Below are 27,999 nucleotides of genomic sequence, written 5' to 3'. Positions count from 1 at the left end.
ATTTCTTTGCTCTTTGGTCACTTAGGGGCCCACGACCCTGTTTGCAAGAGTAGAGGTGTAAAACCAGTGTTCTGGTTAAAACTGTACAGTCTGGCTCCTGTATGTAAACAGCTTGAACGTCCTTTGGGATGAAAAGTGCTCTATATAAGTGCAATTAATTCTAATAATAATGAGATCGTAGTGTAATCGTTAATAATATCATACGATTTTACTTCTTTGGGCTTTTTCGGCGAGTTTGGCTTTTCAATGTTGTCGGTGTATTTCAGGGAACTTTCGTGAACCCGCCCATGAACGTGGATGCCTGTGACACCAGCCACGTGTGCGTCGTCGGAGACGTGCTGGTGGAACAGAAGGAGAGCGACAGCGAGGAGCCCGTGGTGGATGACAACGACACGGGCTGCAGCAGCCAGACTATTCTCAACTACTACGGGCAGGTCTACAACGGCGGCGCGGGCACCAGCACCTCCGGCAGCTCCCTGGAGTCCAACAGCACGGAGGTGACCTACACGAACATTCAGCCCTCCTCCTCCGCGTCCGCCAGCTCCGGCTACCAGCCCCAGATGACCCGGGGCCCAGATCCCAAGGAGCTCGGCCCGCCGCTCGCCATGCCGCTCATCTGCGACCCGGCGGGCTACCAGCCGCAGGCCAACCCCAAAGACTGGACCGTGGAGTCTCCCGGGCCTGCCAGCCTCAACAGCTCGCTGGGCAGCCCCACCTCCATCAACTCTACCCAGTTCCTGCTGCCCGACCAGGGCCCCGAGGACAGCCAGGAGCCGCAGTTCAGCACCTGGTTTCACAACTTCCTCTCCATGAAACGGTAGTGCCCAGCCTCGCCCCACACCTCGAGTACTGACCAACTGGCCACACAAGGACTAAGAAATGACCACACCACAGGGGCAGGAATAACTGTTTTTTGTTGTTCAAATTGAGATAGTTCAGTACTATGGATGAAAATCCTTTGGTGATTCATAAAGGCACTTACATAGGAGACTTACCTGCTGCAAAAGTGTGTACTGCGTATTGGGAAACATAAGAGGATTGTTACTGACATGACTGTTGGCTCTGCAGGAGGCCAGCATGTGAAACGTTCGGATGACAGCATTGTGATTTAACCTGGCAAACATTTTGAAAGGAGAAGGGGGAAAAATAGGGAAAAGTCCAACGAAAAACTGCAGATCCCTCACATGTATTTGTGTTGCTAAAAGCATCTTCGTTAATACCAAAGAGTAACTAAGACTGCACTAAGTCACAGCCACCGAGTAGCTACTTACCTTGATAACACTATGATGCAATGTGGAAAAGAAGTTCATCGCTGCCTTAAAATACAAAAACTAACCCTGAGAAAAATGGTCTTAAATCTTTGTTTTTTTAACAGGCTGGCAGCTTTTCTGTAATCTTTCCATATTTTAAATCGCTGTAAAGTTTTAGAAAGTGTTATTTTTTAATTCAATTTTTATTTCAAGGCTTCATTCCTGCCAGTGTTTAGGCTAGAAAAGTCCACCAGTTGAAGAAACCACCTTGATCAAACCCGGTGAGATCCACTATAATTTCAAACACATTTCAGCGCAAGAATAGAGAATTTGATTACCATCCTGCTGGAGCTTCTGTGAGAGTTCAAAGTCTGAAACATGATGAAGTACAGCAGTCTCTAATGATTCAAAATTTACAGCCTGAAACAGACATCCTTCATATCACTAGATAAATCATGCCCTGCTTTCAGTAAAAATTTAAATATTATGGTATTATTTCAAACAGTGATCACCTTTCAGTATTACCAAAGAGAATTAGTGCTTTTTAAACATTTCAGTTAGATCACGTTTTCTTCTCAAAGTCTCAAAAAGTATTTAACAGCAACCTATTACTAGGTCATTGACATTTTGACACACAGAGAAAGGTCATTACAATGTAATTGTCTTTAAACAGGTTAGTTTGCTAGAATGGATTTTGTTTTTTCACAGTTGTCAGAGGCAAAATAGACAAAGTAATATTTCAGTGTATTTCCAGTACCGATGCTCTTTCACCTTCTATGATTGTTTTTACAATGTATGCCTCTTTTAATATATGATACGTACAGATTAGCTCCAAAACATTTAAAAGTCACATTAGTAATGTAAATGTGTTTTTTTTTGTATTCCTATTCTGGAGTCCAAATGCTTTCATGTAGTAATTTACATTCAGTAGCATTGTCTGAAAATAGAATGGCCTTCTGTTCTACTCCTTGTTAACAAATCTGCATTGTCAGACTGTATTGAGACCCAAAAGATCTACATCTTATGGATTTTGAGATGGCAATGTTGGGTTCCTCAGGGAGTGTTTATCTTTTCATTGGACTTGCTGTCAGTTGTTCCTGGCAGAGTCTTCCTCATTCTGGCCTTGTGGTTAAATCAATGAGGTCCCCTTCGTAGGACCCAACACTGTGAACGCTTCAACTCAACACCTGCTGAAGGGAGAAGACTCTTCAAGTGGAGAGAAGGACATTGCTTCATTTGTTGTGTCACTTCTCAGGCTTTGATTGTTGATCAGGTGTACGGTTCTGGGTATGCTTCTTCAAGTGGAACGTTAAAAAGTGGTCAAAGTCCTCCGCACACATTCCTGCTGTTCTGAATTGGACTGCCTGCTTCATACCAAACTGGACCTCTGCTGGACACAGCTTTTGTGAGGGACGAGTTCACAGACAATTTGAAGGAATGCTCTGAAAATAACATTTCTTATATTTTCAGCATCCTTCCCGGCCGTGAACCTTTTAAACTTTTTTCTTCCTTTTCTGGCTGACATGTTCAGCCGCAACAGCAACAGACAAAGCTAAGAAACTGCTCGCACCCGTTTATCCTCATGGACTTAAAGAAAGCTGTGAACTCAGAACTCCACCTCTTCTGAGGAATGGTGGTTTGCTAACTGGATGTCCTGTGGGACGTATAATTTAACAGATCGCCTGGTGGGAGAAGCGTGTTGCTTTGAACAATGTGCACCTCCACAGCGATGAAACTATGGCCATAATTGCTGCTCTCTGTAGCACATTTTTCAAGTTGTACACTACATTTTGCATAGAGGTAACATGCATTAAGCCGTGGAGGTCAATTAAATCCAATTCCTTTTGTGTTTGTGCATTTTTTAAAGTAATTTGAGTTATTAGTATAATTAAAAATGAAACCCTCTAGTTTACTGCTCAGCTCTTGATGTGTCTGAAGTATGGGCTTCCTTTTGATCTTGTCTTAATTCAAACTGGGCCCCAAAGACCACAATGCAAGCTTTGCAAACATCAGAATGTTTCCTGGTGCTGTAATGTCAATGTCTTTTTCAATGCAGGCCATTAAGTACTATGCAAGGCTGCAATCTGCACTGTCACATTCATGTTAAAGCTTCCCAGAATCATTGATTGCTCTAGTAGACAATTTTTCTGAAGTGTACTTCTGACTCTTATTAGAACCCTTGGGCATTGAAGATTTGGCTGTGCTTTTCAAACACAGCAAAGTTTTGCTAGATAACAATGCTTTCAGTTTTTAAAACCACCAAGTAAACCACATAAGAACTGAAGAATTCCATTATCACAATCACGTTCAAATCAGTATATTGCAATTCGTATTATGTCTAATCTCCAAATAGCTTGTTGGATCTTCATTTTATTTTTAACTCATTTTAGTGTCAAAAGGGAGTGTATGTAGTAAATGTTTTTTATATGTACTGACACAATAGGATTATATACCTTATGTAAACACTACTTCAGAGCCTGTGCATGGCCTACAATATTAATCTTTAATATGCTAATGTTCAGTTATCAAAAAAAAAGTCATTGAATAACTCTAAAGCGTTCCACAGACAGCACACTAATGAAATTAAAGAGCTTTGTAGTGTGTGATGATGTGTAACAATGCAATGGACATTACTAATCCAAACAAAATAATGTTTGGATGATGTACAGTAGTTATTCATTACTGTAAATTACTGTTAGTGTTAAACCAATATAGCATTAGAAAGCTGAGCACTTTATTGTACAATATAGGATATCATTCAAACCAATTTATTAAATAGTTTAATTTGCATACAAACTAAATTTTCTGCATTGCTTTTCTGATAAACACTACAGTTAAATGCATCTTTTGTCCACAAAATTATTCTGAATGTTATTAAAACAGTATTGATATTTTGGGGGGATTTCTCTATACCAAGGATAAGCAAAACATGTTCAGTGTAATCAAGACTGTTAGTCTTTGGATTGACTGTTTTTGTATTGGCAACATAATATTGATACATCCCTTATTTTAAGTAAAACAAATGTTGCTTGTTGTCGAACTGTTACATTTTTCAGAAAATTGTATTTGCTTGTTGGCATTTTTGAAATAAAGTATTAACTTTAATTTTAGTGCCTTGTACAAAAACAAGTCGAACTTTGTTTATTAAAGGTCTACCAGCTACCAAATGAAAAGTGTGTAACGCTTATATGTACAGTAAGTTTCCATGTCTGGATGTCCTGTGTCACTTCTGTGCTTGGTTGCATATTTGAAGGCTTTGTAAATATGTAAATAACCAAGAACTGCAGTTGTGTAGCTTAGCATGTTATAACTTTACTGAGACATTAGAAGATAGTCTGGCATCAGTTCTGCTCCACATGGAGACACTGCAGACCAGAGCAGAGATGACACTTACTGTATTTGTCACTGCCAATAGGCATGATATAGCTCTCTAGATGTCTGTGTTTGTAAATTATTCAAATTCACCTCTTGTGACATGTTTCAAAAGCCCCAGGGTTCATCATCACAGGTGTTAGTGATCACGCTGTTTATATTCAGACTCACAGAGTGGTTAGCCATTTCACTATGTAAGCACCTGCAATAATCACTTCAAGGCAAAAGTCCCCTTTTAGACTTGAATTTCCAAATAAAGCAGTAAAGGAGAAAGAGATCATGAATCTTTATTGTGATGTGTTTTTAAGGAGCACACGAAAGAGGCATTCAGTTTATACTTTGCCTTTGTTTCATTTGCTGTATTTGTTGTTACTCAGAGACCTCAGCCTTTCAGTAAAGCTATCATCTTCCGCTTCGTGGAGTGTGAACGTAGTATGGGATGCTATTTCACTGCAGAAAAAAGGAACAGTAAAGCACACCCATAGATTATAGAAATGGTGTCCAGTAAAAAAAATCTATGTATAATCATCCAGAGATGGAGTATACTCTCTACGCAAAAAACATCTCGGTAAACTCAAGCCTTCATCTGTATAGATGCAGCTGGTTGATTCTACTATTCTTAACATTTTTCCTAGAAATAAGAAAAAATGAGAGAATATTGTTGCTAAAGGTCTCTGCTACAACTATAATTGTAGTATAATGTACCCTGCAACCACTGACACCCATAAGGCTACCCAGAAAAATCCAAAGGTTTAATTCTTCAACCAACTGCAAATGACATACCCAGTACCTGGTTTAGCTTTAGAGTATATCAGAATTCTGGATGTTCCCATGCTAAAAATTAATAAGTGAAGTATTTTATTATTTGAACTGGTTGCCATTAAACTTGTCTTGTACAAATGTTTCTGAACACTTCTTAAGGTGGAAACACTAATCTGAGCGCATGAATTCAAAGTGTTTTCCTTAAGTGCTGCAACACTGTTTGGGTTTTTTGGGCTTTAACCCATAGACTCGAAGTGTTCCCATAGGAAAAGTCTGGTAGTGTTAGTTCCTGGTAGTGTGGAGGCCAGTCAAGACCAATGTGCACATTCGGGTACAGGGGTCGTAATATGTGATTAAAAGCTGGATCCACAACAATGCATCCAGGCACATTCATGCCTTGCATAAAAAAAATCTTGTGAATATATATGAACAGAATCCTCAAACGAGTTTGGGCCCTCGAGAAGCATAAACAACACAGGGGCAAGGTTTGCACGAGAATAACCAACCTTTTCTACTTCACATTGTTTGTTTTGACAAAGTTGTTTGACTCTTCAAGTCATGAGGCATTCTGAAAGATTACCTCCATAATTCACCTGCTTCAGGGGGAGGTGTGTGAAATAATCCTTAATAATGATCCATTCATTACAGCTTTCTTTAATGCCCAGAAATATGTCACGCAAGGAGGTGTCATTATCCTAGCTCTATTTTCAACATTTCTGGGGGTCATTCTCTCTTTGATTCCAGACACGTTTCCTGCTGGAGTTTAGCTGATTTACCAAATGGATGATAAATTAATCTCCAACAGATGGTCCAAAACTAAAACCATCCTGACTTCAGTAATCAAACCCCAGTAGGCTGATGATGTTTCAGTGGATCGTCCAACAATTGTTTTGAAGCATTCAGGTGACTGAAGTCATCTCTCAGCAAGCTCCAAATGCACTTGCCCCAGCATTACATTCTTCAAGTTTCCAGTAGAAACTGGGTCCTACCCAGAACCATGGATGTCACCTTTCAGAGAAGATTAGGCTAAATCCAGTATCATCTAAAATCTACAAGTGCAGCATTTGGTCACCTGCAGGTGAATCATGACCAACACTGAAACAAAGAACACGTAACAGGTTTATTCCGTGCTGAAAAGAGAAGAGAGAAAACGTTTCGGCTGTGAAAATTCCATTTTATCGTAAGACATCCCTCGTGAAGATACGCCAACCAGCCAATTGGTAACTTGCCATTTAAATTAAAAATACTTAAAATAACTAGGTATCCTGGGTATGTCTGCAAACAACCGAGAAGCAAGACCAAGAATGGGAGCAGCTAACAGCAGTTTAAGGCAGTCTACAGTATGTCACTAATGTTAAAATGTCTTGAAATTTTTTATTACTCCTTTTATCTGCGGTACCATATGAATGCTTTTGATAAATTCCAAGATATACAGTATGACAAAAATGAACAAACTATTAATTAAAAAGGTCAAGTAAAAAATAGTTCACCAGGTGGTTACTTGCATGGTTAGCATTCTCATAACAAAAGTGAAACTAAGACTGAGCTACCAAATACACATTTAATGTTTTGCGAATCTTGGAAAACGTTGTAGAAACAAGCTTTTATTATTTAATACTTCTCAAATGTTTTGGTTCAATAAAACACACGGACTCCAAAGACACTGATTGTTGAAACTTGACCTATTGACATACATTTACTGAACCTATTTTCTGCTGGCCTCTTCTGTGAATGGCCTTTATATTAACTATTCAAATTAACCCTCTCCCTGTATGTACTGTTTAATCATCGGTATCCTGGGTCAGCACTCTTCATATCAAGCTCTTTCTCAACACTGAGAGAGTGTTTACTGACTCCTCATTTAGAAGACAATGCCTTGAATACTGTGGCAGGTTTATGTGTAGCTGAACACTAGACAGAAGCAACAACGTCAGCACCAATTCACAAAGTGCTCAGAAATGTCCAGTTAGTTTTGATCTTGTTTTGTCTGCTCAAGTTGCCTCTGTTAGATCTCCAGAATTCTGGCCTTGAAACAGTGAGACAATCTGCATTTCATTTGAATAGTCCTGATACAAAATAGTGTGCACAGATATAGACAGACGTCTAAAATGCAAATGGCAAGAAATGATACTATATGAGTAACAATAATTTTCACTTATACCCCACTGACTTTGTCACTGTGCCTTCCAAGACTTTGTCAGGTTATTCACTGTTAACAAAAAAGTTTTATTAAATATGTTGGTTTATTTACTTAAAACTGAAGGGCATCATAAATTTACATCTTCAAGAATAGACATCATTTACAAAATTCTGTGCGAAGGGTAAGAGGAATGGACAGGGATCACAATTATACAGAGAAAGACTATACTCCAAACTAAAAAAGTATTGTAATGATGCTATATTTAATAACACAACAAAAGAAAATGCAATTTCTCATATTATCTCATCTCTATTAGTGCTAAAATGCTGGGTATTCTGACCGAGAAAGCTGTCTTGGAGGGTGTGTATTGACAGATCCCTGTGTGGCAACAAGTTTCACTGTCTTCACAAAACAGCCTGAATATAACCAGATGAAAGAAGGCAGTGTTTGGCCAATCATTTTGTAATTGTTTCATAACACTTAAATCTTTCCAATAGGGTCTTCCCTAGATTAATCGGGAATAAATGTCGACAACATTATTAGCGTGCATATTCACTTCCAGAGGAAATATAATGTTTCCTACCACAGCATACTACATAAGCCCAAATCATACTCAGCAATGACTACGTTAATTAGCAAAACAACCGTAACAGACCTTAGCCATTACTGTACCTTTACTCACAGCTGATTAACATGTAGTTAAGATGCTGCTTAAATGTTACATGTAAATGCTACATTTGCTGGTCTATTTGATACCAAGTATTACTGTATAATGTCAAAGCACACATTCTAACTCTCCACTCTAACTACTGTACATCAAGCCGTACTCAACAGCTCCAGTATGGCAGAATAATCCATTATTAGGAACCTGCCCCTCCTTCTTTCCAGTGTGCAGCCTGCCATGGTTTGTAAGACAAGACAAACTTTTTAATCCATTGCTGTTTAATCAATGCAGTTTGTGAATTTGGCACCACCAGAATTTGGCATGGCTGAGTGTATTACTTGGGCTCATATGTGGCAGTCTGTATGTAACATTGTGCATTTCTTTAGGAACTGAGTTAGAGTCCTTTAAAATAAATTTGTGTTTGCCTAATCTTTGTAGCATTGGGGTCACCCACAAGCTGATTTAATCAAAAGAATAATTGCTGTAAAAGGTGTCTAACCCAATGGAGTGCTTCAAACAAGGAGTAACACTGTGCTATCATTTTGACTTCAAATAGAGTGCATAAAGAAGACGGATGCTGAGGGCCCTCACAGGTTGGAACCTGTGCTCCATATCATTCCCTGACTGCAATGGGATTCCCTGAGCCTTGGTGCACAGCTGGCAGATACCATCAGGATAGGGAGGGCATTTGTCGTCTAGGACTCTTCTCAACTTCAAACACAATAGCAACTCCTGGGGAATGCCTAGTGCCAACCCCTGAGGCATGCTGGGTGCCAATCCGTGAGGCGTGCTGGGTGCCTATGAGTCTGCACTGACATCAGTCAGAGCCACCCTGTCCTTCTAGTCAGCGATTACCTTCCTGACCTGACCTGGAGCCCACAGCATGTCAAAAGGTGATAGGCCCTGTCCGATGAGCATGTCTTAGCAGATGCCCATTCTCCAGGTGAGGTACACAGCAATCCCAAGTTAAGAGTCACATTCCATTCCCAACTGGGTGGACATAAAACGGGGAAAAAATAAACTACTGTAGCCAAACCACCAGATATGAGCCCAGTTTAATCATAGAAAATGACCATGTATCTGAATGGAGAATTAACTATTAAGCAAGAATGTCTTTGGTTGCTGTATTCGATCAATTGATTGATTTTTCAGGCCCTGATGAAGATGAACCCAGTAGGACTGCTGCTTTTAGTATTAAAGCAAATATGCTTGTCCTTGGGGATATACAGTATGTGACATGCACAGCCCAGACAAATTGGATACAGTATCACCTCCTGTATGGAGAACCAGTTACTGAAAACACTTATATTGAAATTCATAAAAAAGATCAGCTTGACAATCTATACTACAATGGAAGCATAACACAACAAAGATTTACCAGGAGGATATATGGCTTCTCACCTACTTGTGCGTTTTTCCCATTGTACCAGCGACACAGCATGTCAGTGTTGCTAAACAAATGTTTAGGAACATTTCCAACTTGCCGAGAGCACGTTCCCAAAAATAGCAGAACATTTGTTTAAAGATAAAAAGAAACTACTTTATATTAATAATATATATATATTAATATATATTATATATAATTATATATAGTATATAATAATAATAATATATTAAATGGGTTCGACAAAGTCAGCATCTTCGCTGTGTTTTTCTTTAGATGGATGTCTGAAAGATGTAAAAACATGCTTTTGACCAATGTCCCTGACGTAACTGAGGCCTAATGGATCTGTTAACAAAACAAAGCCTGAACTCTCACAGACGCTAGCTCTTCCTCTTCCTATCCATCATGCCCTTGCCTTTTAGGCTGAGTAGTGCCTAGTTCCTGTTTTCAGGATTGCTCCTGTGTTTCTTGTGTTTTTTCCCCCCAAATAATTGAGTTGTTTTTTCCCCCCATTAACATGTGACACAATACAATATCTCTAGATCAGAGAGATTTACAAAACTAAGTAATCAATAAAAATAGCTCATTCATTTTACCTTTCATTTTTTGGTAGTGCTGTACTTCGGAGTACATGCTATAGAAAATGTACCAGAAAAACAATTAAGATTGCGTTCCTCTCCTCAACCTTTTGTTTCTTGCAGTCTCACATTAGCATAAATACGTATCTGAAGGGTTTTGGAACAAAACACAGTATGAAGGTTACCAAGTCCAATGATTGGGATTTCATTTTTGACCTGGTCGGGAAAGTGGCCAACACTTCCTAAATCCACAGGAAGGACCGCCAGAACACTTTCCTGAAGGTGGCCCGCTTGCACGGCATGTTGGTTCTTCTAGTCCGGCCTTGAATTACCCCGCTGCTTCATAGTATTCACTGACAGGGTTTTAACGTCACATGTTCTGGCTAACAGGGCACTTGTCGAGGAGAATAACAAGGGAATGGGGAAATTCTTACGAGACTTCGTTCGGGTGACGAAGTGCCTGTGTGGTGCGGCCAGTGTGCCTTCGGTCCTTGAGGTCTGTGCTTTCCCCTGTAGCAGAGCCCCTCAGGAACAGGGGGCAGCTCCTACTTGTTCCCACAGGTGTTGATGTTCTTCCCGTCGGCTGCGTCCTCCACTAGGGAGAGGTGGTAGTCCGTGGACAGGGTGAAGTGAGAGATGCAGCCCACAAGGCCTCGCATGTACTGCCGGTTTGTGTGTAGCGCAATCTCCTTCATTCCCCCTGGGAGAAACAAGACAAAGGGGCTCAAACTCAGGCCCGGTCAAGATACCGCCAGCATTCCTCCAGCAGCGCTTTATCAGGAAAACACTCTTTCCTGGAAGAGGTTGCGGCATCCCAGAACCGATCTGAAAGCGCGGGACGTGAGGCAAGACTATTCCCAGGACAGGACACATCAGAGGACATGCATGTGCGTGCAGAGACACAGAGAGAGACCCACACAGAGAGACACACACAGACACACACCGGAGAAAAGACTATTGCCAAGATGCGTCCGCACAGAGAGACTCAGAGAGGCACACAGTGACCAGCCACAAGTAGCAATTAAGCTAGTCAGCATGTTGAGTACATGACCAAAACCCACAGGGAGAAAAGAACAACCCACACTTTTAATTGAATAGAGGGAGGAAAATGATCACAAGAAAGCTCTAAATGAAAAAAACCTACTAATTAATAGTGATCCACCCCATTGAAATACAACAATTAATATTAACTAAACATTCAAAAAGGTAGCCATTGAATTAAAACAATGCATGTTTTTTAAAGATTTTAATCATTGTTATAATATCCAAACATTTACTAGCTACAAACAAAATTAAAAGTCTAATACTTTACAGAAAAATAACCAAATCCTGCTCAGTTCAGCATCAAATATGGAAAGAACATACAGTGCAATAAGAATTACCCTGTACACATGCCTGAATCCTTAATATATATTTTACAGTTTTGCCATGCCTTCTGCATCAGGCCAATCTTGAAATGCAAGGCCATGTTCTGCACCGTTTGTATGTAAAAAACTGCTCGTAGTTTAGTAATTAGTAACGCTGCTCCTATTCCTGTCACTGTCTTATAATTACACATTAGAGCACTTACCAATATACAGGTCCCCATTGATGTTAAGCTGACGCATCTTGCCTGGTGATTTGCCTGTCTTAGCACCGTAGTCGTCCACTGTGAGTTTCCCAGACTGCCCATCTCTGGGAAACAGAGGGGACATTAACAATCTTCCATTAGGACGAAGTAGCTTTTATCACTTTCAGCCTCTGATAAGCTAAAAAACCAACTTAACACTCATTTCCCAACCCTCTTAAAAAAATTCTGGACAAGAAAAGAGCAAATTTTTTGTCTTTAGCTGAATCATAGGAAATAGTGGCATCCATTTTTTAGTCCCATGAGGTCCAAACACATCCATGTTACAAACCCCCCCCAAAAAATAAATATCTGAAGTGACAGCACATTAATTATTTAACATACAGGTCAAATAAAGAAGGAGTATGCTGATGCATTTATTGCAGATACCTAATTCAGATCAATCAATACTAGGTGTGTTTTTGCAACAAGGCCTTGTTTTGTTTATTGTTCATTTGGTCCCAAGGAGGTATCTGCACGGTCAGACAGTACTCTGAACATGCAGGGGGACCATGGCTTTACTCGAGAGGACATACCGAACTGCCTTGACGCGGTGCCAACGGCCATCATTGAAGGATCCATTCACCATCACCGTGGCGACCCCGCTGCCCAGGTTGTAGCTGCAACAGGAAACAGGGAGTTGTGTGCAGGCAGCCTCACCTGACTGATCCTGCTCTCTGACGGGTGTCTGACACTGGCCTGAGGGGCAGCACGCAGTGCCTGCCCCCGAGGTCCCATTTATACACTGTGCACAGCATGTACTGTAACAGAGCACAGGGGCCATTGGATAAGGAGCTCTAACAAGATTCTCCAAGAAATTTAATTGCTTCTGTATCACCTACAGCTGCTCCCTCAAAACAATGTAGCGAGGCCATGACTCAGAGAGGCTTTCTCACTCTGTGGTCACATTCAGTGTCAATGTGGTTAATCGTCAATAGTTGAAGCCCAAACTCCTATAGGCCCAGTGAGTCACTCATCTGCCATGGAGCAGCTCCAACACATCCTTCTTGGGAATTTATCAACAGAATAAGTTCTCCTCAGGAGACGAAAAACAAAAACTATACAGTATTTGTGTATGTTTGAGGAGTGCATTGCTCTGGCAAAGGAGGAGGTCTGTGTCTAAAACATGAGAGCTTTGACTTTTCATCTTCCTCAAGATGTACTTTAGGAATGTCTTTAAATACAAATGAAAGGACCACACACGGTGGTTACATAAAATAAGCACATTTTTTGGTGCTTTTTGCAGTCATAAATCCCCAATACAGGAAAACATTGTTTTTATGGCTAGGCCTCTGAACAGAAATGGTGATTGAAACAACTTACTGTTTTTTTGCCAGACAACACAGCCCTGTCATTTAAAAATAAGCAGACATGAAACGCAGATCTTACATTATCTGCATTTCATGTCTGTGATGCCTCACCATATACAAAAATGAAGAAGAAAGTACACCCATGTCACATAGCTGGGTCTGGAGCAATAGTGGGGTGTGCTGTAGACATGTGTTCACACACAGGAGCGAAAGCATTGCCAGAGAAACAGATATGTCTGTTTCGTAGGCAGGCCTTTGTTTTATTATATAACGGCTGTGACTGTTTTAATAAACTATGAGTTTCAGACAGGGGAACTGTCATTATGCACTTCTCTCCTATTGAGAAACATAAGCACACTTGCTTGAGCCTCAACTGTCTCAGAGCATTGAAATGATGGGGGTTCCCCTGTAAGGGACCCAGGATAGCAACCAGGGGCCCAGACTGACCTGAAGACCAGGGCGCCATCTTGCAGTCCGAGGGAGATGTAGTCACTGTTAGGCCTCATGGGGCTCTCACCTCTCCACAGCAACAGCCCATCCTTTGCCATGCTCTTGAACCTCAGGAACACGTTTGTCCGAGAGCCTGACACCCTGTGAACGACAGCCGACCGTCACATGCACAGACACCACAACCTGTCACACACACAGGCACCACAGCCTGTCACACGCTCAGACACTACTGCAAAATTTCACTCTCTGATCAACTGCCCAGAACTGGGAGTCAGGCCTCAGGTTTGACAAATTTCCTCAGGCTCCCCTAATGTTCACATGTATTCACTGAGCGGAAAGAGCTTTAGAAGCACAAACTGGAAAGCATCTATGTATTATTTTACCAGTAATACCTGGACTATGAGTTTTATGCCAGATTCACGACAGCAATGAGACAGGAAAGGAACAATTAGGGGCAACCTTATTGCTGTCATGAAAATGCTGTCCATGAATGTATACTGGGAGGCCTTATATTGTAAACACAATACAGGTGATTAATAGTTACAGTAGACTTGTAACAATAGACAAAGAGATAGGTAACCATGATTTGGCATGTCGGATATGTTTTGAATAACAAATTTGTTTTTATTTCAGAGAAACGTTACGTCTTCTTTAGAAAATGCATACAGTAATGAGGAAACTATTTCACGTGCTTATCATCACTGAGATCTTGATGAACAAAATCTACAATACAAATTACTGTATTATTATACAGTGGAAAGCCTGATTTTCATTCCATCTCTTTTGTTTCTGAACCAAAACCTTGAAAATTAACTGACCTTTTCAGGATATCTCTGTTGTCGTAGGTGAGGTAACTGCGGCCAATAAACTGAGGGATCTCGATGGCTTCAGTGACGGCTGTTAAATTAAACAGAGGATGCACTTTCAGAAAACAACCTCTGGGTGGCAGAGCAAGAAAGGTTTTTAAGTGAAAGCTGAACGTGCCTCTACATACCAAAACACTGACATACAGTAGCACAAGGAAAAATGTAATATACATAAGGATTTTTTAAGATGGAGCATAAAAAACACAGTTCAAACAATTTCTATAAAAATGTACACACAGCTCAATCAAATATACCAGAGATTTTATACTGATGTACCTCTTTTAATTAATATTTGGGATGCACAAAAAGTTCATTATTTTGAGTTTTCTTGAAGGAATTAAAAGTGTTTGATGGGGCCAGTCTGTATTAGATGCATAGATTATCTCAAACTGACTTTGTAATAATACACAAATAATGACAAACTTGCATTTAATGTGGTCCAAACAAATTAAAACAAAACAAGAAATTAAAACATGAGAAGAATAGGTTTCTTCATTAAAAGGTAAGACTCTTTGAATCAGACTTATAATGTCTTCAATTCTGAGTGTCCATAACCTCAATCAGTATGGTTCTCTCTGCCTCTCAAAAAACACAAACCAAATGTTTCATGCAGTTGTTGTGCAATACTGACAGGAAGCAGACTATCAAAAAAAAAATGTTGCATATTCTGGCAACATTCCATGGTAATGCCAGGAATGGCTCTTGAAAGAACTGTAGGATAAATTAAGAAACATGCACCTCAACTGGAGCTTCTGCACAGTGACATTTCCACGTGACCTCTGACCTCTCTGGGCTTACTAAGCTCTCAGAGGCAAACAGGATAAGGTCCTGGAATGCACAATTTTCTCTGTCAGAATCCAATTAAACACAGGCAAACAAGAAGTGGTCTTCAACAACCAGCTGCATTTCATCCACAGATCATATTCCAAAAACCAACAAAGGGCACTGCAGGCTTTTTTTTAAACTTGTTTTTAACAAAATCTTACTTTCTATTTTATTAGCATTCTGTCTGTGATATAATCTAGGCATGAAAGCAGCCCACTGTCATCTCATTTTGTATGCAGGAACTTACTGTTCAAGCAATAATTTCCACATTCTTCAGACAGGCAGCAAATAAAGAAAACAGGAGTAAAGATTAGAATGTGATATTACCTGAAGAAACACAATGGTAATATATGACTTAAAACTGGGGCAATGATTATATGCATTATTTATATGGGAAGTGCTCAAATGCATTCACAAACATTGTCAGAGCATATTTTAAAGTTCACTCACAGAGTATTTATTTTGAACTAAGACTAATTTCTGTATCTGGAGGTTATTCACTACTTTACTGAGGGAAATACTCTGATAAAATGCACTTATCTGTCAAAATGACCTCATCTAATTTTATGAGTTACTCAATACACATTCCTCCTTCCATGTGGTAGTTCTAGCAAATTAAAGACACATGGCACAAACACTAAATTCTACACAGCTACAGATTTTAGAGCTGGAAAAGAAGTCTTGCTTTGGACAAGAAGAACCTTGCTTTGATCCCTTGGGTCCGAGTTCAGCTCCTGTGATCACACAGGTGTACCTTTCTGGCAGTGCAGCCCGTCGAAGCCCAGTGAGCAGTCGCATTCGTACCCATCTCTCTTGGGTCTGCAGGAGCCACCGTTGGCGCAGGGGTTCCTCACACAGGGGTGAGCGGCGTTCTCCACGTTGACCCCAGAGGCAAAGTCCTTATTCAGCTGGACGGTGCGGTCATTCAGGATGATCTGCAGGGCACAGGGCACAGAGCAAGAGCAGAATGTCAGGAGACTTTAAAACCCCTGTGCTTTTGCTTTCATGTGACGTGGTTTCATCAGAATGAAGTGTTGATATTATGTGGCTGGAGCTGGAGCATATTCATGATTTATACAGCATGTGTGGGCCATGCTTGATTTGGTTAGTCAGCAATGTCATGTGTTTAGTAAATAACTGTTTTTCTTTCTAGACATAGCATGACTACTTTGTGATCTCTGGTCTGTATGCCAGAATGGTGACTTTGTCCTGCCTAGCACAGGCACCAAAAGACCTTATAAAACTTCTGAGGTCCAGGGAGTTCTACGTTAAATATGATGTCTACCCAAGAAGGTGCAGTCACCTTCACCAAACATCTCAGGTCAAGTCCATAGTGAAATGATAAAGAAATTCAGCTTTATCATTTACCAATAAATCTGCATAGTAGGATTCTAGCTAGATTGGATGCTTATTATGTAAGATTCATCTTGAGCTTGCATTTAAATAGAAAGCATTTTCTCCAAAACGAGACCCCATATCTGGGCTGGGAAGCCTTGATTACCAATGCAAATGGTGATGTAGTCCCATCAATAAGATCTCAGAATGCAGAGAAACCAGAAGACTTTGCAGTTCTCTGGGTCTAGAAGCAGGGATCACTGCTCCAAGGCCATGGGGCAGATTTCTGGTCATTACCTTTTGGATACTTCCACTGAAAGGTCTGAAAACAGCTGCTCCCCTCTTGGTGCTGCCATAGTCTGGAACCCCCCCAATGTAGAGGGGAGTGTTGCACTTGATCTGAGTGAAGGCACCCTACGAGCAAAAAACACAGCTGTCAGGCCACGTGCAGAGGTTGACCAAGTTCTTGTCCCACAGTCCCTGACCATGTGGATCTAAAAAATGCAAGATTTCATTTTTTCTTTTTGGTGAGTGGTTTGCTAAGCTGTCATTTTAACGTTTTGCTTTTGCTGAGGAAGAGCTGATGAGAATGTAAAACGGCACGGACACAACCGCTGATCTTCACATTAATCTTTGCCACACAGTGTTCGACTAGCATGTTCCAAAAGATTTTGCACTTTTATATGTTGTGATTGCACAGAATGTAGTACAGGACCTAGAGGAGTGGTCTGTAAAGATCAGGCCATAATGAATACAAATATGACAAAAAAATGGACAGAGCAGTTGAATTTGAAAGGCATGCAGGGTAAAGTAGTAAAAACACAGGCTACAGTTTGAACATCATACTTTTAAGAAAGTACCTTACACTTGTATATTCTAAAAATATATATATATAGATATTCCAATTTGAAAACAGTGCAATGCTTGATTTGTATGCAGTTTTCTTAAAAAATTTATTCATCATGATTGTACCTGAAGAAAAAATACCAACTCATACTATATTGCTTTTTATAGCAATATATAAAATTAATACACTATTGCTGAACAAGTGCAAAAACACATGGACTGCAGAGAACATCTACAGCAGTATCTCTAGAGTATCTCCTTCTGCTACAACGACCACTGATACTGAAGCTCAGATACTGCATTTGTTTTCAGAGCTGGTCGCAGTGGCTTCGCCTTGTATACAGTACATTCAGAATTTGTACAGTTATTAAAACTGCCTCTCCATTATGGAAATGTTTGTCATGCTTTTTTATTAAGCAAACCCTAAAAATCTAAGGTTATTATGGTGCTGGGCTAGCTTCTTGTAAGCAGACAATATCATCAGGTCTTTGAAATAACAAACTAAATTAATGGGATCCTCTTACAATCTGTAATGAAAAGATATTTTCACCAAAGCCTGGTCCACAACACTTGTGGGGTCAAAACGGGATTAACATGGAGAAGTAATCTGAAACATGAAATGCTCATGACACTTAAATCTGTGAATATTTCAGCGCTTCACCGTAGTTCCTCAGGAAGAGAACAGCTGCAAATGCCCTGTGCTTGAAGGTCCTGTGACCTGTAATTACCTCAGCCATCCCCTCCATGGGATTCTGGGAGTCCACCTGCAGGATGCCGTTCTTGGCCGTGCGGGAGACGTGCACCTCATGCCACGTGTTCATGCTGACCGGCTCCTCGCTCCTGCCGCAGAGAGGACACATGACTATTAATGGGGAGGGATGGAGGACAGCACAGTTTTCACACACTGGTCTTTTCACCGCTGCAGCTCCTACACTCTTTGCAAATAGGTGGGCTGCACTCTGTCAACCATTCGTTTTGTTTCCCCTGAGCTTTCAAGGCATGAAACTGGACCTTGAGCGGGGTCATGGACAAGGAAGAAAATCATGAAATACTTGATTCAATTTAGGTTTTACAGGAGGTGAGAATGAATTTAATTTGTATTGAGCCTGGCTCCCCAAAAGGATCCCAATGTGGATTCTAGAGGTGTGTCGAGCACCTCCTGCATCACGAAGTGTGCCAGTCGCTATACACACACCGCCACCAGAACCAACACCAAACACACCATTTCAACAGAACCTGGCTATCCCTGAAGGTCCCCCATCCCAGTACTGACCAGGTCCAGCATCGCTGATCTGCTGAGCTCTAACAGGATCTGTGATGACATACTTATCCCCTTCCATAATATTTATGTATCCCATGCAACCATAAGCCACAAAACAAGACAACACAGCCCTGGTGGCACAGAAACACGATGTTTAAGTGTAAAGTGTGAAAATTACTTTCACTCAATAATTCTCAGCTTAACACATCATGCAGGAATGATGTTTTGACACACTCCACACTCAATCTGTTGAGGCCGGGGAGTAGCAGTCCAAGGGGAAGGACCTGGATGCTGGAACTCACTGTCTGAATCATATTTGTTCTATTCACAGCTGCTGCAGCACACAGATTTGACAGGCATGTTCAATCATGTGCCCCCCTTGGCTGTCACTTAACGTCCACAGCCCACGCGGTCTCTATTAGTCTCTTCAGTCTGGCGTCTTCCAACAAGACAGCAGAAGGAGCTCGATGAGCAGGAAGCATGAATGTCATGTCCTGTGACAGAGCCCAGAGCCAGCAGGGTGCATCGTGGGATTGTCCTTAATATAATTTCAGGACACACTGCTACAGAAAACTCTCCACAGCTTAATGTGTTTTAGTGATTTACTGGCGAGTAAAGAATTGGATTCTAGGCACTCACTGGCTCAGACCTGCTTGGATAAGGGACAACAAAGTGTCCATGGGGACAAGACTGTCAGAACCAGCCCGCATGAAGAAACTGAAGAGATGAGAGAAGTAAGCTGAGCGAATGGTGAGATGGAAAGATGCAAAGCATGCTGGGAGAAGTTAGTGGTGGTGTTCTCTAACAAACTTTGGCTCCTGAGCTCCCTCAGTTGTACATTTTTTGTTGGTGTAATATATTGTATTGGCCAGATGTTACTCTTTTTATATATATATATTAAAATGCATGGAGATTTTACAAATTTGAGGATGTTGTTTTATTTGTGGGTACAAATTTCTGTTTCATTACTTTTAGATTTTTTTAGTGCATTCAGAGATTTTAATTGATTATCAACAGGCAAGCAATTTATCTGGTAACTAATTTGAGTGACCAAGAGCGCAGTGTGGCACACGGCCTGCCTTCATGCACTCCTAATGTGTACAGTACCTGATGAGAGCCGGGCCGGAGCCACAGTCAAAGCGTAACTCCAGGTGACCCTTCGCCAGGGTGATGGAGATGAAGTCCTTGCTGTTGGTGTCTTCGCTGTAGAGGAGGACCCCATCCTCCGCGGTGGGCTGAAAGGTGACCTCAAACTCCATGAAGGAGAGGTAGTGCTGAGGCGCCAGGGGCCAAGGCACACAAGCGTAAGACAACAAGGTCTCGTTGAACTGGGGCAGCGCCAACCAGAAACCTGTGCATCAGAAACAAGAGATCTGAGAGGGGTGTTGAATCAGAGCGTGAGCTGTAGAGGAACAAGCCGCGGTTATGGGGACAAGACCAGGATTGTGGGTACAAACCCCAGGCAGGATAAAGCTGTTGTACCTTTGAGGAAGGTACCCCACTCTCACTGCTCCAGTAAATGCCCTGTTGTACTGTATATACTGTAGATCATTGTAAATGAGAATGTGTTCCAACTGACTTAAATGTTTCTTTAATGCTTTCTTTAAGCAGATAAGTAAAATAGGGAAAACAAAAGAGTGCTGAAAGAGTGAAGTTACCATTGTAAACCTTCAAGAAGGATATTACACTGTGATAACAGATTGCGAGGCAACTTACTCTCCTCACAGTGCTTTCCTCTGAAGCCCAGCGGACACAGGCAGATGTAGGAATCTGCTCTGTTAGCAAAGCACATCCCTCCATTGGCACAGACAACCTCCTCACACACACTGGCACTGCACTCACCTGTTAGAAAGAAGATGAGCTGATAAAAAAGGAAGAAATACACACAGGCACCTGGAAAAATTCTTCAACCCATTCATTTTTATCTGAACAAGATCTTTTCTCCGAATTGTACACAAATTCTGAAATTTCCTCTAGTTGAGAATTTCCAGTGCAAGGTTTTTTCCAAGGACTTTTTCGTGTGGTGCTCTTCCTTTATTCCCATTCCCGTTGTGTTTAGCAATTTTGTTTGCAAGAAATGGGGCTGTTGTAAAATCTCTTTTTTTCTCGCAAATCTTTTCAGCAGTTCCGAAATCTGTATGGGTATCCAAGCCTTTGCCCTTGCATTTTCTATGGACAATCCGTAGCACATGACAGGTATTCTTAAAATCATGCTGTGACATGATGGTCTAATCTCCCTTAAGGGTGGGCAGGGACTGGAAAAGCACCACAGGGGGCCCAAGAAAAGCATATGGACCCTGTAATCACTAATTACAGCAACAGCACAACTTCTGAAGGTCAACAGGAGCTGTCCTGGGGCAGGTGTTGGTGCAGGAGGTGGGGGGGGGGACATGCTGCTGGCTTGGCTGTCTGTTTAACACTAAAAGCTTAATCTTATGTTTATTTTACATTACAGCAGCAGGAAAAAAAATGTTAATCAGCTCAGCATGTACAAGCAAGATTCAGTAGGAATATATTTTTGAATTCTCGCCTTCAGTGTATCTCCCTTAATTTTCTGCTCTCCTGTTAAGAATTCATTTTCAGGCACAGCAGAGGAATGCATAGTGAAACTGGATCAACTGGCAGATTTTTACAGGATGAAACCTAAACAGCTATTGCAATATAGTAATACATTTTATTACACAGTCAGAAGTGGAAAGAGGAGTGATTCTCTTTAAACTAATGAGTAATCCGTCTATCTTCCGTTCTTCTTTCTAATGCTCTATCCAATACAGGGTCATGGGGGAGTTCCTGGTAAGGAAAGGGTGCAAGGCAGGGCGCACACAGACACAACCACACACACTATGGCTAGTTTTCTCAGAAGCCAATTAACCCACCAGCACGTGTTTGGATGGTGGGAGGAAACCCACACCAACATGGGGAGAACACACAATCTCCAAGCAGATAGCACCCAAGGAACTGAACCCAGGGCCCCAGCCCTGCAAGGCAGGAATGTTGACCACTGTGCCACCATGCCACCCTAACTAGGGGGGTCATTAAAGTACATACTCTATGCTAGACATGGAAATAATCTATGAGTCAATGGCTGAACAAGTTTCTGAATTGTAATTGTGATGCTTTACTGTGTTTAACAGACACTACAACAACTCATTTCTTAAGCGCCTTTTGTCTCCTTTAAGATGATACTAATATACTGTAAGACACTACCACATCAACTTCACCTGAACTGCAAGGGAAAAACAATGCAAATCAGAAGCTTTAATAATATTCCATCTACAATAAATAATTTGTTACACCAATTTCATCACATCTATTCAGCTGATCAGATCACTGTGCATTAAATTGTTGGTTTATGTGTTCAATTATTCTGGTGTCAATATGTGCTTATGTCAATCCCTGATTTGATATTTACAGTTTCTTCAGCTATCAGTGATTTTGGGACAAGTCAGAGCTGGAGGTTTCTGATTCAAGGGCCAGTTGTGCCCTTTTCTCTAGCGAACTTGATCTCCAGCTTCTCCAAGTTGTTTTGCAGAAAACCATCCCCAAATTGGCCATACCTTTGTAAATTACTGTTACCATAATAAGCATGATTGAACAAAAATACACCTCAAAACTATGATATGCACAAATGTAATTGGTAGTGTCCCTTTTTAGCTGCAGCCAGAGAGTATTAAAACTTGTGTGTAAACCAGTTGACAGGCATGTTCGATGAAGATCTGCCACATTGTTACAGCATGGCCACATCACTTTTTCCCCTTCCCTGTCCCAGCTTATACTCGCTTCACAGATCAATTGTGCTGGATCATTTCTGTTAACCTTTCTGCCAGGCTGGTGATGGGCAGGGCTCAGACACCTCCAGGCCTAATGTCTCTCCGAGAGAGCAGATAGATCCTAACCACAGCTGTCAGACAGAGGGGACAAGTACAACTGATAAAGACCTTGTTTGTTCTGCCATCGAGAAAACGTGATTTATGTAATGCCAAGTCAGCCATGAGACAGAAACACCTCTTAGTGTCAGATCACTGTAGGCGGCTGGTTAGTTTTATACATTGGATCCTGTGTACTGTATGCAAGTTCATTCAGAGAAGGTTTTGTATTTGCTGATCCTCAACAGCATTTTATAGGAATTAAAACTAGTTCTAGCAATCAAAATACTGTACAGAATGTGCATAGAAGGGCATGTTAAAATGAACACAACTAGTTGAGAATTTAAATATTTAAAAACATATGTTCACTGATGTTTTGCACAACAACCTCAAAAGGCATTGAAATTGTCAGCCCAGTGGACCTCTTCAGAACCAACGATCCAATTCTGACCAGAGGACACAAGCGGAAACTATGTGAAAGTGAATTATAAAACTGAGACGCAAAGGGAGTGTGAAAGGAACAAGCTACCCTGACGTCGTGTTTAAGCAAATACCCTGTACCTAAAAAAATCTAAATGAGAAGAAAAGTCTCCTCTCATTTGTAACCAGTCTTAAGTTCTTATGTACAGCTGTACAGTATACAGTATAAGTTATATGTAACGAACTGAAATTCATGTAATCATGTAAAAGAAAAAACACCTTTTCTACTGCAGCAGAGAGAAAAACAGGTTTTTGTGAGGAAGGTTAATGGCTGTCTTATGGCATCACTGTCTGCTAAGACACTTTCAGACACAATCCTTTAATCACACAATCTGTATGGAAATTTTTTCAGTGCTTAGCCCTTACTTATAGAAATCTTTAGTTCAATTACTTTGGGGAAACTAATTTCCATTAAAGCTTTTTTTGCATTTAAATAGACACTACATCAGGCTACTTCTCAAACCCCTCAATTCTTCCCCAGACCTGTTCTGCAATTCTATTTCTAGCACAATGAAAGAAATTGCTATAAAGACTGTGCAGTTAACAAAAATCATTGCATTCCTCCTACTCATATTTCACTCTCATTGTTAGTCTGCACATTCCACCCTTTTCGAGTTATTCAGAGAAGGAAAATGAATCTTGCGATGTAGCATTAACTCAGGACACTCCATCACCTGTTGTCCATCTAATTCTGACAAGCTATCAGACCGAGTTCGGTGTAATTTCTGAAAGAAAAAAAAATTGCACCTTGTTCCAAAACATTAGTAAGACCAGAAATGGGAATACAATAATAATTACATGCATGCAGCGTAAGTTGATCTGCATTCGTTTTAAAGAGTTAAAGGTTAATTTACCAATCGGGGCTGGTTGCTCAAATACACCCCTAAATCTTTGAAAATTAATGAGGTGCTCATGTCCTGGTAGATACAGCAATAGCCATTCTTTATCCTACAACATTGTAAGGAGTTAAATGTCAGCACAATCACATCAGAGGCATTTAAAACTTCTGAAGAGCATCCCTGCGCAGTGGTCCTGAGCTTCATAGTCAAAAAAGCTTTTTGCTAAAGAGCAAGAGGACGCGTTCTCTTTGACCATTTCAAATGGGCTCCAGCCTGCTTACCAACTTCAGCCCCACTCAGGGCTTGGCCCATGGGCCAGGGCCTCATATCGATGGCCTTGCCGTTGACGCTCAGCATCTGGACGCAGCCTTGGAAACCTCGGTTGGTCCCAGTCGCCTTCACTAGCCAATAAGCATTGGGAGTGCCCCCCACATAGAAGGGAGTCCTGAAAGTGATCTTGGTGTATTGGCCCTGTGTGAAAATAAAGACACAAACAGCGCTTAATTAAGAAAAGGCCATAGTTCTGGAAAATCATGACCATGACCTCAGTTTGCCTAAACAACTAGAGGAATATAGCTCCCATGGTAGCTAGTGCAAATAAACTAAAACCCCTATCGCACAATGCATTTCTATGTCAGTAAGACAGAAAAGGCGCATCCTTGTTTCTCCGCAGGCAACTTTAGGTCACTTCTCCCTGTTGTGAAACAGTCCCAGCGGTGCTCCTCTGAGCTGGCTAATCTCTCCTCCTCTCACCCAGAGAACCGCAAACTTGGCTGGTGTCTCACTTTGCCACACTACAGACGGATCTTTTTGGAGTGGCCTTGGTTTAACTTCTGGCAGCAGTCCTGGCCTGCTGGGGCCACTGTTCAGCAAACGGCAACTGGCTCCGCCCCCAACCTCTCATTTCACAACATCAAGTCCAGGGAGGGCTCTCTGTACTGTGCTGTGTCAGCTAGAGGGGTTTATTTTCCTGAGCACTGACACTGGAGCTCACAAGAGCTTCAGTCAGGGCATGTCAATCAAGGGATCTTGGAAAGTGTAAACCAGGGGTGGAAAAGTCAAAGGAAGGAGGAGTAGTGACCGCTCCAGTAAGTCATCCTATCAAAGCCCCCTCTCAGGCCCTACAGCCTTGAGAAACACAAAAGATGGTATCCAGTGGATAATAATATTAATAATAATAATAATAATAATAATAATAATAATAATTGCTTACACTTATACAGTATAGCGTTTTTCTGGACACCCCACTCAAAGCGCTTTACAGGTAATGGGGACTCCCCTCCACCACCACCAATGTGCAGCCCCACCTGGATGATGCAACGACAGTCATAGTGCGCCAGAACGCTCACCACACATCAGCTATCAGTGGGGGGGAGAGCAGATGTAACACTGTAAATGTAACACTGTAAGAGTATGGGGGTGTGGACTCCATTGTCCTGGTTCAATTCAGCTTTGGGTTTACACAAAACTCCCTATATTTCCTCCTTTATTTAATGATTAATTTATCTGGCAAAGCAGTTTCTCCGTTTTCCCCCTGATCGGCTGTACAGTGCAGGTGCTCATACACACTTGTCTGTGTCATGTCATGACAGGTCTGTGTTACCCAGGTGGGGTGGCACTTCAATGGTGGATAAATTGAGCTGCTTTCTGCCTGGGAAGTGTTTTGGGATTCTTTGGGATCAAATGCACTATGTGAATTGTGACAATGAATAACTGGCTGTTGAACAAGGAAGAATAGCCCCTAGGCTGCTGCCAATTCCAAAGTCTCGCCTCAGTCAGGGTGTCTGCAGGAAATTTGATTTAATAAATATATTTTCTAAACAAATCCTGTGAGCAGACTGGAAAAAGATCATTCAGGCACAGCCACACTTGGCAAGCAACCACAGTTGCTTTTTACTGTATTTCCCAATAAGACTGCACAGTTAGATAGCAACCTGGCCAGCTGCCTCCAGTTTTCACCTTTTGACCTGCCATTGTTTTCCTGAAAGCAAGGCTAGAGTTTCAGTCATAATACAGTTCCTACAGAAAGTGAGATATTTCCAGAGGCTAGCAAGCACAAAGCTCTTTTCTGTTTTTGCCTTTTGTCTAACATGTCCACAGATGAGAAGGCTCAGTTCTCAAGTCCATATCTCCTCTACAGCTGTCAAGCTTTCTTATGTTTTCTCCTGGCAAATGTTATCCTGCACAGCAACAAAAATATCATACTGCCGTTCACTCTTATCTGACAAGGGTTTCTGGTTTTCAGTGTTTATATCTGTGTAAGACATTGATGTTTTGTGGCCACAGCTAATTAAAAAAACCCACAATGCAATCTTCCTACATTTTTTTACATAGTATTATTTTTAATGCCAATTTATTCATTACTAAAACACTCATTGTTTGTATCACCCACAGTTTACCAATGTGTCCTTTTCCTCTTTTAAACAAATCACACGGTCATTTTGGCCTGCTCTCAGGTTTACAGGATTGTTTTTGTTTTTCTTAGTGTTGAATTCAGGACGACAAAAGCAATAGTGCATTCTAAAACATGTGTGCGTTACTGCATGTTACCTGCCTACAATACTGCAGCTCGGGAGAAGGTTCTGGAAGGTTCTGCTTACCTGGGACCGGCCAGTTACAGGCGTGTCGTTGTCCAGACGCAGCCACCCGTTCGTGCCATCTCTGGAGAGTGTGGCACTGTGCCAGCTGCCCAGCCTGACTCTGCTCTCACTAATAATGACAGCTGTCCCTGTGCCACAGTTAAACCTGAAGGGGTGGGAAACAAATCACAAACTGGGCTGCATCACACTGGGTACAAATATCATTGTGAAGTGCAAGTGTGCCCATTGCCTGGTTGGACTCTCTAGGTCACAATCTGAGGAGGTATTTAAACAGGAATAAAAGCCCAACTATTACATTTTTGCAGTCACCGATATTAGTATCTAATATTTCCTAGACAGTGCCCCACACTCCCCCTGCCTCTGTATGTTCACTGCAAAAACTCTGGCACTGCTTCTCTTAGGAGTCCTTCACAATCAGAGCTTTACACTGATTAGCATGATTTTAAGGTTTAGCCTTGTTATCTTTAGGGCTCTTCATTTTCACTTTTTATTTTCCAACTGCTTGCCTCCCTTTAAACAGCAATTAGTGGTCAGTGAGTCTTCACTCTATGCCAGTTCTGTAAAAATGTTGGTTGCCTTCTGAATTTAGAATGATTTTTCATTAATTATAATGATGTCGAATGGTAATTATTGGACACTAACTATGCTCCGTTCTGTTAAAAAGAGCTTTTGTGTGCACGTCTCATTTAACTGCTAGTGAAAATCAAACCCACAACCATAAACAACTCACTCAGGGCTAAATGATAAAACTGCAGGACTGAGATGAGATTTAAATGGGCTCTGGGTTCAGGGTCACTCAAGTCACTCAGCAAACGGTGCTTGAGGGATCGAAGAGGCAAAACGTGCTTGCATAGTTTCAAATTTAGCAGGGTTTTAGTGTTTTTGCATGGGAATGAAATAAACTTTAGGAGTGTCACCTAATTAAAAAAGACACAAAACAGTTTTTTCTCCTTTGTAAGTACAACAGTGGTTTATTTTCATCTAGGAAAATGGTGACGGTGAGAGACATTTTATCAGACATACATAAGGGATACTCGTGTTTTCTAGGGTTAGAAAACTCACTAAAAGGAAAAAAGATAAGGGCCAAATTCCCCAACTGCCTGATACTTATGCCATAACATTCAGATTGCTGCGAAAAGCAGATCCTCAAATCTTATTACAAACAACAGATATAGACACAATGAACCTATTTCTTGAAACATTCTGTTCAAAACGCACCTAACCAGTACAAGCCTTGGTTTTCTTATTCCCAGCAATGACTGTGATGAGACGTTCCTCCTACATTATCTCTGTAGAGCCTGACCACATTAAAATAAGGAATATGGAATTGCACAGTTTTCCTATAGTGCCTACTGCATGACTGACCCACATGAGGCACAGGTCCAACCCTGTTCCCTGGCATAGAAGCTGTGTTGACTGCCACACTGGGGGCTACAGTAGCACTGTCACTGTGGCATCAGCAGTGTCACTGCATTTAGGTTGTTGGTCTAGTGTCTGTGTTCCCGTCAAGATATTAAAGAGCTTTACTTGTCTCCAAATTCCTCTTTGTTTTGTGCCAGCTCTGG

The 27,999-nt window shown here is 41.3% G+C and overlaps 2 protein-coding genes across 7 annotated transcripts in view; one reads left to right on the top strand and one right to left on the bottom strand.

Annotated features, from left to right (window-relative positions):
• The window catches only part of lifra (LIF receptor subunit alpha a), a 41,114-nt gene extending 35,592 nt beyond the window's left edge, over positions 1 to 5,522 (top strand). For all 3 annotated transcript variants that reach the window (XM_088628723.1, XM_088628725.1, XM_088628724.1), the window contains exon 18: positions 267 to 5,522. In XM_088628723.1, coding sequence (XP_088484849.1) covers positions 267 to 821 — 555 coding nt within the window. In that variant the 3' untranslated portion in view covers positions 822 to 5,522. The remainder of the gene's footprint in view (positions 1 to 266) is intronic.
• Positions 5,523 to 10,587: 5,065 nt separating this feature from the next.
• Positions 10,588 to 27,999, bottom strand: part of egflam (EGF-like, fibronectin type III and laminin G domains) — a 56,274-nt gene continuing 38,862 nt past the window's right edge. For 3 of the 4 annotated variants that reach the window (XM_088628719.1, XM_088628721.1, XM_088628722.1), the window contains exons 12-24: positions 26,435 to 26,579; positions 24,116 to 24,305; positions 20,366 to 20,491; positions 19,757 to 20,000; positions 18,117 to 18,228; positions 16,840 to 16,956; positions 15,962 to 16,142; positions 15,455 to 15,478; positions 14,335 to 14,413; positions 13,514 to 13,657; positions 12,293 to 12,376; positions 11,721 to 11,824; positions 10,588 to 10,850 (exon numbers count right to left, since the gene is read on the bottom strand). In XM_088628719.1, coding sequence (XP_088484845.1) covers positions 10,696 to 10,850; positions 11,721 to 11,824; positions 12,293 to 12,376; positions 13,514 to 13,657; positions 14,335 to 14,413; positions 15,455 to 15,478; positions 15,962 to 16,142; positions 16,840 to 16,956; positions 18,117 to 18,228; positions 19,757 to 20,000; positions 20,366 to 20,491; positions 24,116 to 24,305; positions 26,435 to 26,579 — 1,705 coding nt within the window. In that variant the 3' untranslated portion in view covers positions 10,588 to 10,695. The remainder of the gene's footprint in view (positions 10,851 to 11,720; positions 11,825 to 12,292; positions 12,377 to 13,513; positions 13,658 to 14,334; positions 14,414 to 15,454; positions 15,479 to 15,961; positions 16,143 to 16,839; positions 16,957 to 18,116; positions 18,229 to 19,756; positions 20,001 to 20,365; positions 20,492 to 24,115; positions 24,306 to 26,434; positions 26,580 to 27,999) is intronic. The other variant, XM_088628720.1, reaches the window with a different exon arrangement.

The sequence above is a fragment of the Lepisosteus platostomus genome, chromosome 4 (genome assembly GCF_059453375.1).
Source record: "Lepisosteus platostomus isolate fLepPlt1 chromosome 4, fLepPlt1.hap1, whole genome shotgun sequence".
In the NCBI taxonomy this organism is placed as follows: domain Eukaryota; kingdom Metazoa; phylum Chordata; class Actinopteri; order Semionotiformes; family Lepisosteidae; genus Lepisosteus; species Lepisosteus platostomus.
This window is presented reverse-complemented; position numbering and strand designations above follow the sequence as displayed.